This window comes from Tachyglossus aculeatus, unplaced genomic scaffold, assembly GCF_015852505.1.
Source record: "Tachyglossus aculeatus isolate mTacAcu1 unplaced genomic scaffold, mTacAcu1.pri scaffold_237_arrow_ctg1, whole genome shotgun sequence".
NCBI classification, from domain to species: Eukaryota; Metazoa; Chordata; class Mammalia; order Monotremata; family Tachyglossidae; genus Tachyglossus; species Tachyglossus aculeatus.
The window spans coordinates 26,374-42,113 of NW_024044952.1; the positions used below are offsets into that span (position 1 = coordinate 26,374).

The 15,740-nt window shown below is 47.1% G+C and overlaps 1 protein-coding gene across 1 annotated transcript; it reads right to left on the reverse strand.

The window, feature by feature from the left end:
* Positions 1-8,561: 8,561 nt before the first annotated feature.
* LOC119923738 (olfactory receptor 14A16-like) lies at positions 8,562-14,311 on the reverse strand. Its single transcript, XM_038743013.1, is given in 3 exon segments — positions 8,562-8,872; positions 8,875-9,486; positions 14,275-14,311. Coding segments are annotated over 3 exon segments (960 nt in total).
* Between the last annotated feature and the right edge of the window lie 1,429 nt (positions 14,312-15,740).

Below are 15,740 nucleotides of genomic sequence, written 5' to 3' on the forward strand. Positions count from 1 at the left end.
CTAAACTCACATATTCCGTGACATGGTCAGTGGAACATGCAAGTCTTAGCAACTGGGGACCATCGCAGAAGAACTGGTGGACAGTGTTGGGGCCACAGAAGGATAGAGAGAAGGTGCTGGCTGTGTACAGGATGGCATTCAAACAGCTGCTGAACAAAGAGGCAGCCAACATGCGTACATAGGCCCCGTGGGGCATGGTGATCTCATAGTGCAGGGGCCGGCAGATGGCGACATAGCGGTCGTGGCACATCACTGTGAGCAGGGACATCTCTGATCCACCGAATAAAAATACAAGGAATACCCGGGCAGCGCAGCCCAGCAGAGAGATGGAGTTGACATTCGTGAGGGAATTGAGGATGGATTTGGGGACTGTGACGGAGATGTAGCCGAGGTCAATGATGGACAGGTTCTTCAGGAAGAAGTACATGGGGGTGTGCAAGTTCCGGTCAGCGGTGGTGATGGCAATGATGAGGACATTCTCCATCAGGGCTGCCAGATAGACCAGAAGGAACAGTGCAGTGTGGATCAGCTGCAACTCCCGGATGTCAGAGAATCTCAGGAGGAGGAATTCTGTTACCACCGTGATGTTAGACATGGTCTGGGAGGTGTCATGAACTGTCTGTGAGAGTGAAGAATGGAGCAAAGTCAACATCCCAAACTGAGCATCTTCTGAGTCTACTATTAGTGTTGGGGGTTTTCTGGAGAAGAGCTATGACCAATCTCAAGAAAATTTCTAATGTGATGGGATGACAGGAGGCAGTAGTGCATTTTGGCCCAGATTCAGCAGCTAAAAATAATAATTGATGTGTCTGTTGAACAGTTACTTGGTGTGAAATGCAGTTGTAAGTGCTGTGGTAGATACAAGATAAACATCACCTCACAGTCTAAGTAGGAGGGCGAACAGTTCTTAATGTCCATTTTACAGGTGAGGAAACTGGGGCCCAGAGAGGTTAAATGACTTGTAAAGATGATGATGATGGTATTTGTTAAGCATTTACTATGTGCAAGGTAGTCAGGTTGTCCCACGTGGGGCTCACACTTTTAATCCCCATTTTACAGATGAGGTAACTGAGGCACAGAGAAGTTAAGTGACTTGCCCAAAGTCGCACAGTTGACAAGTGGATTAGAACCCATGACCTCTGAATCCCAAGCCCGTGCTCTTCTCACTGAGCCATGCTGCTTCTCTGAAAGATCTCTTAAAGATAACTCAGCAGGCAAGTGGCAGAGTTATGTTAAAACCAAGGTCCTCCGACTCCCAGCCTCGTAGTCTTTCCACTAGGCCATGCGGCTACTGCAGTGATACCCCTACTCACACCATCTTCAAAAACCGTACTAAGTCACATCTCCTCCAAGGAGCCTCCTCTGATTATACTCTCATTTCCCCACTCTATTGGCCTTCTCTTCTATTTCACCTAAATGCTTGAATCACTACACTTTGAGAACGTTTTTTTCACTCCTCCTACAGACACACAGCACTTATGTCCATATCTTTATTTGCTGCCACTTCCTCTACTTGTAATTTATTTTAATGCCTGTCTCCCCAGCTAGTATGTTAGCTACTTTTTTTAAAGGTAGGTGTTAAGCGATTACTATGGGCCAAGCGCTGTTCTAAGCACTGGGGTAGATGCAAGGTAATCAGGTTGTTCCACGGGGGGTTCACAGTTTTAATCCTGTCTTTTACAGATGAGGTATGGAGAAGTTAAGTGACTTGCCCAAAGTCACTAAGCTGACAAGTGGAAGAGCTCCTTGAGCACAGTGGTCATACTCGCTGTAATTTTCCAAGCACGTAGTACAGTGCTCTGTACGTAGTCAGTGCTCACCATCTCTTTATTGATTGATCTAAGCATTAGGGTCTGTATCCTTTAAGAACTTTGATATTCACCCCACTCCCAGTCGCCCAGCACTTTGTCCAAAGCCTTATACTGTGCTGTGTCCTCTATCTGTAACTTATTTAATGCTTGTCTCTCTTGCTAGTCTATAAACCCCTTAAGGGAAGGGGTCATGTCTACCAGCTCCGTTGTATTATGCTCTTTCCAGTGCTTAGTACAGTGCTCTGCACCAAAAAGCACTTAATAAATACAATTGATTGAGATATGATTGCAGGTAGAACCCAAATATATTTCTATGCCAGTGAGTCAGCAGGTATTCACTGCATTCTCCCACGAGGTCATTCACTGCCCTTCATTGACAGGGATCGTGGTAAAGAGTAAACCTCCTCTCAAAATCTATACCCTCCACTAGTGTTTCTGACCCCATCTGCTACAATTCACTGGCCAGTGGCTTCTTCTACATTGCTTGTAAACGTGCTCACCTATCCCCTATCTTCAAAAAAGCACTCTTTGTCCTCACAACTACCACCAGCTATTGTCCTATCTTCCTCCTACCATTCTTTTCCAAACTCCTTGAGCAATTTGTCTGCTGCTTCTCCTGAAATTCTTTCCTCGTTTCACTCCAATCTGGTTTCTGCCACTTTTGCACCACTGAAATTGCCTTTTCTAAGGTCACCAGTTTTTCCTTTTGCCCATTCCAACGGCCTCCATCCTCATCATCCTTGATGTCTCAGTTGCCCTCAACACTATCAACCACCCGCTTCTTGTGGAAACATTACAAACACTTCCCACTCCCCAGTTCTTTGAGGAGCTGGCAGTGGAAGAGAAGCAGTCAGGTGAGGAAGAGAAAGCCATCAAGGAGAAGGAACAACAGCAGCAGCTGCAACAACAGCAACAGTGGGCATATTCTGGTGGGGCCTAAGGGAAGCAGTGAGGCACATGGCCGGGCTCCTCAGGTCAACCAGAAGAGGGGCATCAGCCGGGTGCCCGACCCCAGCAGTTCATGTGGGAAGCGCTCTTGGACCATCTGCCTCGTAGCTGCCGAGGAATCCCCGTCCCCCATAACATCGCCAAGATCCACCCTTTCCTCTCTTTCCAAACTGAAACCTTGCAGGTTCAATCTCTCATCCTATCCCAACCGGATTATTGCATCACCCTCCTCTCTGATCTCCCATCCTTCCGTCTCGCCCCACTTCAGTCGATACTTCACTCTGCTGCCCGGATCATCTCTGTGCAGAAACGCTTTGGACATGTTACTGCCCTCCTCAAAAAACTCCAGTGGCTGTCTGTCAACCTACGAATCAAGCAAAAACTCCTCACTCTCGGCTTCCAGGCTCTCCATCACCTCGCCCCCTCCTACCTCACCTCCCTTCTCTCCTTCTCCAGCCCAGCCTGCACCCGCCGCTCCTCTGCTGCTAACCTCCTCACTGGACCTCGTTCTCGCCCGTCCCACCGTCGACCCCTGGCCCACGTCCTTCCCCTGGCCTGGAATGTCATCCCTCCACACGTCCGCCAAACTAGCTCTCTTTCTCCCTTCAAAGCCCTACTGAGAGCTCATCTCCTCCAGGAGGCCTTCCCAGACTGAGCCCCCTTTTTCCTCTCCTCCTCCCCACCCCACCCCCATTCTACCTGCTTTCATTCCCCACAGCACTTGTATATGTATTTGTAGTGATTTACTACTCTATTCATTGTACTTGAACATGTTTACTATTCTATTGCTTTTGTTAATGATGTGCATATACCTTTAATTCTATTTGTTCTGACCGTTTTGACACCTGTCCACATGTTTTGTTGTGTTGTCTGTCTCCCACTTGTAGACTGTGAGCCTGAAATTGGGTAGGGACCGCCTCTATATGTTGCCGACTTGTACTTCCCAAGCACTTGTTACAGTGCTCTGCACACAGTAAGTGCTCAATAAATACAATTGAATGAATGAATAAATTACCCAACCTCGGCTTCACTGACACTATCCTCTACTAGTTTTCCACCCCTTTGTGATCTCTTTCACAGGCTCCTCTTCCTACCACCCTCTAAATGTGGGAGTCCCTCAAGGATCGGTTCAGAACCCCTTTTATTCTCCGGATACACTCACTCCCTTGGACAATTCATTTGCTCCCATGACTTCAACTACCTTCTCTACAAGGATTATTCCCTAATTTACCTCTCCAGCCCTGACTCTCTCCTTCTCAGCAGTCTCATATTGACTCTTGCCTTCAAGACATTTCTATTTGGATTTCCTGTTGTCACCTCAAAGTGAACAAGCTCAAAACAGAACTCCTCATCTTTGGCCCCAGACTCTGTCCTCCCCCGTCTTTAGGATCACTGAAGACAACACCACTATCCTCCTTGTGACACAAGTGTGTATTCCTGCCATTATCATCGACATCTCTCTCATTTAACCCACATATTCAATATGTCACCAAACCCTGTTGCTTTTACCTTCACAACACCACTGAAACCCATCCTTAACTCTCCATCCAAATTGCTGCTATGCTGATACAAGCACTTATCGTAGTCTGACTCGATGACTGCAGCAGCCTCCTGGCTGACCTTGCTGCCTCCTGGCTTTCCCCATTACAGTCCATACTTCACTCTGCTGACCGGATCACTTTTCTAGAAAAATGTTCAGTCCACATCTCCCCACTCCTCGGGAACCTCCAGTGGTTTCCCACGAACATCTGCATCAAACAGAAACTTTTATCGTTGGCTCTCCAGCGCTCAATGGCCTTGCCCCCTCCTAAATTACCTGCTGGATTTCCTTCTAAAATCCACTCCGCACATTTCACTCCTCTAACGTCAACCTACTCACTGCACCTCAGACTCATTTACCTCACTGCCAACCCCTCACCCACGTCATGTGTCTGACCTGGAGTGCCCTTACTCTTCATATCTGACAGATCATTCTCCCCACCTTCAAAGTCTTATCACAAGCACATAGCCTCTAAGAAGTCTTCCTTAACTAAGCCTTCATTTCCTCTTCTCCCACTCCCTCGGCATCACCCTTACACTTGGATTTGTACCCTTTCTTCACCGCTTCATCAGCCCCACAACACTTATGTATATTTCTGTCATTTATTTATCTATATTAATGTCTTCTTCTGCTCCAGACTGTAAGCTTGTTGTGGGCTGGGGATGTACATGCACATTATCAGTGCATTGTACTCTCCCAAATGATTAGTATTGTCCTTTGAACACAGTAAGTGTTTAGTAAATAGGATTGATAGATTAATCGATTCATTGGTCTCTCCAGTCCTCAAAAATCTCCAGCGGTTGCCCATCCACTTCCACATCGAATAGAGATGCCTTGCCCTCAGCTTTTAAATTCTCAATCAGCCCGGCCCTTCATACTTTACCTGGCTGAATACCCACTACAACGCAGGCTACATGCATCACTACTCTACTGCCAACCTACTCAGTGTACCTCTATCTTGTCTACCTCACCTCTGACCACTGGTCTACACCCTGCCTCTATCCTGGGACTCTACCCCTGTTAATACGTGGCAGACTATCACTCTCCCTATCATCAAAGCCTTATAAGAATCACATCTCTTCCAAGAGGCCTTCCCCTCTCAAGCCCTCATTCCCCCTACTGAGGACCAGAGGGAGGGGTCTCTTCCCACATCTTATTGATAACTTGTGTTTAGCTCAGCATTTAGCATTGTGTTTGGAATGAGTGCTTCATAAACCCCATGCATTTCAGGAGGGGGGTGACTGACCTGGGGTGGGTTCGTGCCTAATTGCCTGGGGTGGGTTCGTGCCTAATTGCCCATGATGCTCTCCTTATACTGTGGGTCTGCAGGCCATCGATTGTGTCTTGTGGAGGTTGAGTAACTGGAAAATCATTTTGATTTTAAGCACCCTAGATTCTCTCCTGGGGCTGGACTGTTCTGTGACTGGCACAGCCTCATCCACCACAAAGTCCCAGAAGTGGGAGCTGTACAAATCCCAAAGGGTCTCCAGAGTGCAGATCCGGGCCAGTGGGGCAGGCCACCTGGTTTCAGAGGTGGGGCTATTCCCAGGGCACAACCAGGGAGGAAATTGGTTCTGCCTTCTCTTCAGTCTCAGTTTGACCATGATGACGTGATACTTCAGCACCTTGAAGCCGACCCAGCGGACACAAGCCTGGCAAAAGCACGGCAAGGAGTCTTCCCTACCAGACTGAAAGCCCCTAGGGGTCAGATCATGTCCATTAACTCTATTGTACTTTTGCAGTGCTTAGTACGGTGTTCTGCCAACAGTAAATGGTCAATTAGTAAGATTGATAGATTTATTGATTGATTTATGAGGACATCCTCCTACACAGTTTCCAGATGGAGAACCTCTCTAGGTGACTGTGCCTGTATTTTGAACCCCTCTTTACTGACAAGTAAACCTTGGTATTATCCTTGACTCCTCTCTCTCATTCAAACCAAATATTCCAATCCATCACTGAATCCTGTTGATTTGTCCTTCTCGACATCGCTACAATCTGCCCTTTCCTCTCCATCCAAACTACTACCACATTAATCCAATCACTTATCCTACCCCGCCTTGATTACTATATCAGCCTCCTTGCTGACCTCCCGGCCTCCTGTCTCTCACCACTCCAGTCCATACTTTACTCTGCTGCCCAGATCAGTTTTCTACAAGAATGTTTAGTTCTTGTTTCCCCACTCCTCAAGAAACTCCAATGGTTGCCTATCCACCTCTGCATCAACCCAAAACTCTTCACCAGAGGTATTAAAGCACTCAATCACCTTGCCCCTCCTACCTGACTTTGCTACTTTCCTACTACAACCCAGCCCCCATGCCTCACTTCTTTAATGCTAACCAGCTCACTGTACCTTGACCTCATTTATCTCACTACCAACTTTTTGTCCATGTCCTACCTCTGGCCTGGAATGCCCTTCCTCCTCATATCAGAAAGAAAATTACTCTCTCCACCTTCCAAGCCTTATTGAAGGTACATCTCCTGCAATAGGCCATTCCCAGACTAAGCCCTCCTTTCCTCTTCTTCCTTTCCCTTCTATGGCACCCTGACTTGCTCCCTTAACTTATCCCTTGGTAGCAGCAGACAGCATGGTTCTCCATGTGTGCTGCAGGTCACAGGAGCTCAGCTCAGACTGCGGTTTGGGAAGGGGAAAAGGAGGGAACAGGGAACAAACTGTGGTGGCAAGCTGGGGATGCCCCACGGCAGCAGAGGTTCTCGGTCCTGGACTCCTTGGCACCTCGGGTGGGTGGACACCTGCGTTGTCTCCGCAGGAAACAGCCCAAGGCTCCGCTCTTTGTCATGGAGCCTGAACCTGAGGAAGCCAAGCATAGCATAGAGTAACAAGAAACAGATAAATACAGGACAACCACAGTCAGGCAATAGAGAAATGACTCAGTTGTCCTTTTCACACTTGGACAGACAGACTGGAGTTGGAAAACGACACCGGAACAGGAAATTCTCTGTAGGGCCAAGGGGAGGATAGTGGCTGATTTGTTCCTGTGAGGATATCCTCATGCTAGAAAATTCAGCACAGAGAGATGGTAAATTGCAGGGTCGATAGCAGTGAGAGAATAGTTGGGTTTATCAATGTCCAGTTAGGGCCATGTGTTCTGAGTTCAAAAATGACTGCTGCCTTCGAGGAGCTCTATCATACCACCAGTAATTAATAAATTGCCATGAGTTCTGTGAGTCAGACCCCGGAGATCATGTTTACCAACTATATTGTACTGTACCCTCCCAAGTGACTAGTATGTGCTCATCACACAGTAAGGAGTCAATAAATACCACTGAATGATTGATCAATTCTCTTCTGGGTAAGAGCAGATGGAGCCTCTTTATTTGGTTCATTCCACTAAGACTGTGAGCTATCCGAGACAAGGGTTTGTGTCTACCAATGCTATTACACTGTACTCTCCCAAACAGTTAGTACAGTGCTCCTCACACAGTATGCACTTACTAAATACCACTGATGGACTTGGAATGGTGTTTATTGAGGTCCCAGTAGCTGCAATGTGCAGTATGAAGTATTTAGAAAGGTAAACAGAAAGGAGAGATTTGTCATCTGTCCACCAGGAGTTAACACTCTAAGAACAACAAACAGAAAGGAATCTATTCCAGATTTTCCCACTCCATCTCATGTCCTGAGAATTCTATACCCGTTTTTAACCAAACCCTCCATCTGTGCTTTACAGCAACTGTTCACTCTTCATTTGAGGAGAAAATAAAGAAAAGGGAAAGTCGGAGGGAGGCAGTGTAAATGGGGGCAGGAAAGAAGAAAGGAGATGGGAAACAGGTCTCTCAATGTAGTGAGGTATGGAGTGTGTAAGAATGTCTGTCTGTGTTTTTCCTGGACCCATCCATGGAGCAATTGTGGCCACTGGTCAAGATTTGCAGCTTCATAATGATAATAATGATCGTGATATCTGTAAAGCACTTACCATATGCCAAGCACTGTATTAGACATGGTTTGCTGGGTACAACCACAGTCCTTACCCCACATAGGCTGTCAGGCTAAGTAGGAGAGAGTGGGTATTTCATCCCCATTATAAAGATAAGGAAACAGAGTGACAGAAATTTTTACTGAGTTTTCCAATGTCACATTATGGACAGAGGCAGAGCCAGGACTAGAATCCAGGTCCTCGGGCTCCCAGTCCAGTGCTCTTACCACTAGGTCACCCAGACAATGCTGAGGTAAAACCATTCTGGAGTGAAGACTGGTTAAGTCAGAGGAATGATCAGGGCAGTCCGTGGAGCAGGACCTTCTATCCGATAGATAGTTTCTCCTTTGAGAAATGTTTGGGCCACAGCAGCCTTCCCATCGCTGCCTTCATGTCCCGGTTCCTCAGGCTGTAGATGAGGGGATTAAGCGTCGGGGGGACCAAGGCATAGAACACAGACACCAGCAGGTCCAGTGCAGAGTAAGAGTCTGATATTGGCTTTAGGTAGGCAGAGAAGCCAGACGTGATGAACAGAGTGACAACGACTAGGTGGGGCAGACAGGTGGAGAAGGCTTTAGAGCGGCCCTCTGCCGACGGCATCCTCAACACTGCTGAGAAGATGCGGGCGTGGAGCCCACGATGAGCACGAAGCAGAGGAAAGCTAAGCAGACACTGATGGCTAAACTCACATCTTCTGGGACATGGTCAGTGGAACATGCAAGTCTTAGCAACTGGGGACCATCGCAGAAGAACTGGTGGACAGTGTTGGGGCCACAGAAGGATAGAGAGAAGGTGCTGGCTGTGTACATGGTGGCACTCAAACAGCTGACAAACCAAGAGGCAGCCAACATGCGTACACAGGCCCCGTGGGGCATGATGATCTCATAGTGCAGGGGGTGGCAGATGGCGACATAGCGGTCGTGGGACATCACGGTGAGCAGGGCCAACTCTGATCCACCGAATAACAGTACGAGGAATATCTGGGCAGCACAGCCCAGCAGAGAGATGGAGTTGACATTCGTGAGGGAATTGAGGATGGATTTGGGGACTGTGATGGAGATGTAGCCAAGGTCAATGACGGACAGGTTCTTGAGGAAGAAGTACATGGGGGTGTGCAAGTGCCGGTCAACGGTGGTGATGGCAATGATGAGGAGATTCCCCATCAGGGCTGCCAGATAGACCAGAAGGAACAACGCAGTGTGGATCAGCTGCCACTCTCGGATGCCGGAGAATCCCAGGAGGAGGAATTCTGTCACTGTCGTGATGTTAGACATGGTCTGGGAGATGTCATGAGCTTCCTATGAGAGTGAAGAATGGTACAAAGTCAACATTCCCAACTGAGCATCTTCTGAGTCTGCTATTAGTGTTGGGGGTTTTCTGGAGAAGAGCTATAACCAATCTCAAGAAAATTTATAATGTGATGGGATGACAGGAGGCAGGAGTGCATTTTGGCCCAGATACAACAGCAAAAAATAAGAACTGGCATATCTGTTCAGCAATTAATATGTGCCAAACACAGTTCTAAGTGCTGGGGTAGATACAAGATAACCAGCACCTCACAATCTAAGTAGGAGGGAGAACAGTTCTTAGTCCCCATTTTACAGGTGAGTAAACTGGGTCCCAGAGAGGTTAAATGACTTGTTGCGATCACCTAGCAGGCAGTGGCAGAGTCAGGTTAAAACTGAGGTACTCTGATTCCCAGCCTTAGGCCATGTGGCTACTACTCACACCATCTTCATAAATAATAATTATAATAATAATGTTGGTATTTGTTAAGCACTTACTATGTGCCAAGCACTGTTCTAAGCATGGCGGGGGATCCAAAGTAATCAAGGTTGTCCCACGTGGGGCTCACAGTCTTAATCCCCATTTTACAGATGAGGTAACTGAGGCACATAGAAGTTAAGTCACTTGTCCAAAGTCACACAGCTGACAAGTGGCAGAGCTGGGATTAGAACCCATGACCTCTGACTCCCAAGTTCGGGCTCTTTCCACTGAGCTATGCTGCATCCCCGAAACCCTACTAAAAACCCTACTAAATCACATCTCCTCCAAGTAGCCCCCTCTGATTATACTCTCATTTCCCCACTCTACTGGCCTTCTCTTCTTTGTCATCTACACACTTGAATCAGTACCCTTTGAGAACATTTTTTCTCACTCCTCCTACAGACACACAGCACTAATGTCCAGATCTTTATTTGCTGCCACTTCCACTACTTGTAATTTATTTTAATGCCTCTCTCCCCAACTAACATTGCTAGCTCCTTTTGTTTACTGGTACTTGTTAAGCGATTACTATGTGCCAAGCACTGTTCTGAGTGCTGGGGTAGATGCAAGGTAATCAGGTTGTCCCATGTGGAGCTCACAGTTTTAATCCCCTTTTTCACAGATGAGGTAACTGAGGCACAGGGAAATTAAGTGACTTGCCCAAAGTCAGGAAGCTGACAAGTGGCCGAGCTCCTTGAGGGCAGTGGTCATTTATGCTGCAATTTTCCAAGCACTTAGCAAACTGCTCTGCAAGTAGTAAGTGCTCAGTTAGTATAATTTCTTTATTGATTAATCTAAGCTTTAGGGTCCGTATTATTTAAGAACTTTGATATTCACCCCACTCCTAGTCACACAGCACTTTGTCCATAACCTTATACTCTGCTGCTTCCCCTATCTGTAATTTATTTTAATGTTTGTCTCTCCTAGTAGTCTATAAACCCCGTTAAGGGAAGGGATCATGTTTACCAGCTCTATTGTACTGTTCTCTTCCCAGTGCTTAGTACAGAACTACTTTAGTTCTTAGTTCTACTTTAGTACTTTAGTTCTGCACTAAAAAGCACTTAATAAATACAATTGATTGAGATAGGATTCCAGGGAGAATCCAGATATATTTCCATGCCAGTGATCAGTACATATTTACTGCACTCTCCCACAAGGTCATCCACTGCCTTTCATTGACAGGAATCATGGTAAAGAGTAGACCTCCTCTCAAAATCTACACCCTCCACCAGTACATTTGAACCCATCTTCTACCATTCACTTCTCAGTGGCTTCTTCTACGCTGCTTGTAAACGTGCTCATGTAACCCCTGTCTATAAAAAAACCCTCTTTGTCTCCACAACTCCCACCACCTATTGTCCTATCTCCCTTCTACCATTCCTTTTCAAACTCTTTCAGCAGGTTGTTTACTTCTTCTCCTTGATTCATTCCAATCTGGTTTCTGCCCCCTTTGCTCCACTGAAACTGCCTTCCTCAAGGTCACCAGTGATCTCCATTTGCCAAATCCAAAGGCCTCCATCCTAATCATCCTTGACCTCTCAGCTGCCTTCAACATTGTCGACCACCCCCTGCTCGCGGAAACATTATCCAACTCCGACTTCACTGGCACTGTCCTCTCCTAGTTTTCCGCTCCTTTCTGATTTCTTTCACAGGTCGGTCTGCCCCCTGCTCTCTAAATGTGGGCGTCGCTCAAGGATCTGTTCTAGATTGCCTTTTATTCTCTGATACACCCACTCCCTTGGACATTTCATTTGCTCCCATGACTTCAGCTACCTTCTCTACATGGATGATTCTCCAGCCCTAACTCGTTCCTCAGCAGTCTCATATTTACTCTTGCCTTCAGGACATTTCTATTTCGATTTCCTGTTGTCACCTCAAAGTTAACAAGCTGAAGACAGAACTCCTCAATCAATCAATCAATCAATCAATCGTATTTATTGAGCGCTTACTATGTGCAGAGCACTGTACTAAGCGCTTGGGAAGTACAAATTGGCAACACATAGAGACAGTCCCTACCCAACAGTGGGCTCACAGTCTAAAAGGGGGAGACAGAGAACTGAACCAAACATACCAACAAAATTGAATAAATAGGATAGAAATGTACAAGTAAAATAAATAAATAAATAAATAAATAAATAAATAGAGTAATAAATATGTACAACCATATATACATATATACAGGTGCTGTGGGGAAGGGAAGGAGGTAAGATGGGGGGATGGAGAGGGGGGCGAGGGGGAGAGGAAGGAAGGGGCTCAGTCTGGGAAGGCCTCCTGGAGGAGGTGAGCTCTCAGCAGGGCCTTGAAGGGAGGAAGAGAGCTAGCTTGGCGGATGGGCAGAGGGAGGGCATTCCAGGCCCGGGGGATGACGTGGGCCGGGGGTCGATGGCGGGGCAGGCGAGAACGAGGTACAGTGAGGAGATTAGCGGCAGAGGAGCGGCGGGTGCGGGCTGGGCAGTAGAAGGAGAGAAGGGAGGTGAGGTAGGAGGGGCGAGGTGATGGAGAGCCTTGAAGCCCAGGGTGAGGAGTTTCTGCCTGATGCGCAGATTGATTGGTAGCCACTGGAGATTTTTGAGGAGGGGAGTAATATGCTCAGAGCGTTTCTGGACAAAGATAATCCGGGCAGCAGCATGAAGTATGGATTGAAGTGGAGAGAGACACGAGGATGGGAGACCAGAGAGAAGGCTGGTGCAGTAGTCCAGACGGGATAGGATGAGAGCTTGAATGAGCAGGGTAGCAGTTTGGATGGAGAGGAAAGGGCGGATCTTGGCAATGTCGCGGAGCTGAAACCGGCAGGTTTTGGTGACGGCTTGGATGTGAGTCTGCCCCAGACTCTGTCCTCCCCATGTCTTTAGGAACACTGAAGACAACACCACGATCCTCCTTGTACACAAGTCTGTACCCTTGCCATCATCATCGACATCTCTCTCATTTAACACACATTCAATATGCCACCAAATCCTGTGGGGTTTACCTTCACAACACCACTGAAACCCATCCTTAACTCTCCATTCAAATTGCTGCTATGTTGATTCAAGCACTTCCCGTAGTCTGACTTGATGACTGCAGCATCCTCCTGGCTGACCTTGCAGCCTCCTGTCTTTCCTTCATCCAGTTCATATTTCACTCTGCTGATTGGATCATTTTTCGAGAAAAATGTTCAGTCCACAACTCCCCACTCCTCGGGAACCTCCAGTGGTTTCCCATGAACCTCCGCATCAAACAGAAACTTTTACCATCGGTTTTATCGTGCTCAATCGCCTTGCCCTCTCCTACCTTACCTCCCTGATTTCCTCCTTCAACCCAGCCAGCACATTTCACTCCTCTAATGTCATCCTTCTCACTGCACCTCTTTCTCATATACCTCACTGCCAACTTCTCATTCACATTAAAGAAGCAGCATGGCTCAGTGGAAAGAGCACGGGTTTTGGAGTCAGTGGTCATGGGTTCAAATCCCTGCTCTGCCAATTGTCAGCTGTGTGACAAGGCCCACTTAACTTCTCTGGGCCTCAGTTCCATCATCTGTAAAATGGGGATACAGACTGTGAGCCCCACGTGGGACAACCTGATCACCTTGTAACCTCCCCAGCACTTAGAACAGTGCTTTGCACATTGCAAGCGCTTAACAAATGCCATTATTATTATTGTTATATTATCATAACTCTGACCTGGAGTGCCCTTAATCTTCATTTCTGACAGACGATCATCCTCCCCACCTTCAAAGTCTTATAACAAGCACATCTCCTCCAGGAGGTCTTCCTTAACTAAGCCTTCATTTCCTCTTCTCCCACTCCCTCTGCATCACCCTTGCACTTGGATTTATAGGCTCTCTTTACCCCTCCATCAGCCCCTTATGTACATATCTAGATTGTGAGCCCACTGTTGGGTAGGGACTGTCTCTATATGTTGCCAACTTGTACTTCCCAAGTGCTTAGTACAGCGCTCTGCACACAGTAAGCACTCAATAAATACGATTCATTGATTGATTGATATCTGTAATTTATCTATTTCTGTTAATGTCAATCTCCCACTTCAGACAGTAAGCTCGTTGTGGGCGGTGGATGTGTCTGTTTACTGTTATATTGTACTCTACCAAATGATTAGTACAGTCCTTTGCACACAGTAAGTGTTTACTAAATATGATTGATGGATTAATCGAGGTCTCTCCAGTCCTCCAAAATCGCCAGTGGTTGCCCATCCACTTCCACATCGAATAGAGGTGCCTTGCTCTCAGCTTTTAAAATCTCATTCATCCCGGCCCTTCATATCTTACCTGGCTGATTACCCACTACAATCCAGGCCACACGCATCACTACTCTAATGCCAAGCTACTCACTGTGCCTCGATCTTGTCTACCTCACCTCTGACCACTTGCCTACATTCATTCATTCATTCAATCGTATTTATTGAGCACTTACTGTGTGCAGAACACTGTACTAAGCGCTTGGGAAATACAAGTTGACAACATATAAGCACGGTCCCTACCCAACAGCAGGCTCACAGTCTAGAAGGGGGAGACAGACAACAAAGCAAAACATAATAACAGAATAAAGGAAATAGAATAAATATGTACAAGTAAAATAAATAAATAAATAGAGTAATGAATATGTACAAACATATATACATATATACAGGTGCTGTGGGGAGGGGAAGGAGGTAAGGTGGGGTGATGGGGAGAGGAAGGAGGGGGCTCAGTCTGGGATAATGATGGCATTTGTTAAGTGATTACTATGTGCAAAGCACTGTTCTAAGCGCTGGGTGATACAAGGTGATCAGGTTGTCACATGTGGGGTTCACAGTCTTCAACCCCATTTCACAGATGAGGTCACTGAGGCCCAGAGAAGTGAAGTGACTTGCCCAAAGTCACCCAGCTGACAAGCGGTGGAGCTAGGATTAGAACCCATGACCTCTGACTCCCAAGCACGTGCTCTTTCCACTGAGCTACGATGCTTCTCTACATCCTGCCTCTAGCCTTGGAATCCTTCCCTGTTCATATCAGGCAGACTCTCACTCTCCCTATCTTCAAAGCCTTATAAGAAGCTCACCTCTTCCAAGAGGCTTTCCCCTCTCAAGCCCTCATTTCCCCTACTGAGGACCAGAGGGGGGTCTCTCCCCACATCCTATAGATAATTTGTGCTTAGCTCAGCATTTAGCATCGTGTTTGGAGTGAGTGCTTGATCAATCCCATGCATTTCAGGAGGAACTCACTGACCTGGGGTGGATTCGTGCCTAATTGCCCCTGCTGCTCTCCTTATCCTGTGGGTCTGCAGGCCATCGATCGTGCCTTGTGGAGGTTCGCTAACTGGAAAATCATTTTGATTTTAAGCACCATAGATTGTCTCCTGGGGCTGGACTGTTCTGTGACTGGCACAGCCTCATCCACCGCAAAGTCCCAGAAGTGGGAGCTGAACGAGTCCCAAAGGGTCTCCATAGTGCAGATGCAGGCCAGTGGGGCAGGCCACATTGTTTCAGAGGTGGGGCTATTCCCAGGGCACAACCAGGGAGGAATTGGTTCTGCCTTCTCCTCAGTCTCAGACTGACCAAGATAATGTGGTACTCTAGCACCTTGAAGCCAACCCAACAGACACAAGCCTGACAAAAGCATGGCCAGGAGGGACCATGACTCTTCCCTACCAGACTGTAAGCCCCTTGGGGTCAGGGATCATGTCTACTAACTCTACTGTACTCTTCACTTAGTACAGTGTTCTGCCCGCAGTAAATGGTCAACTAGTTTGATAG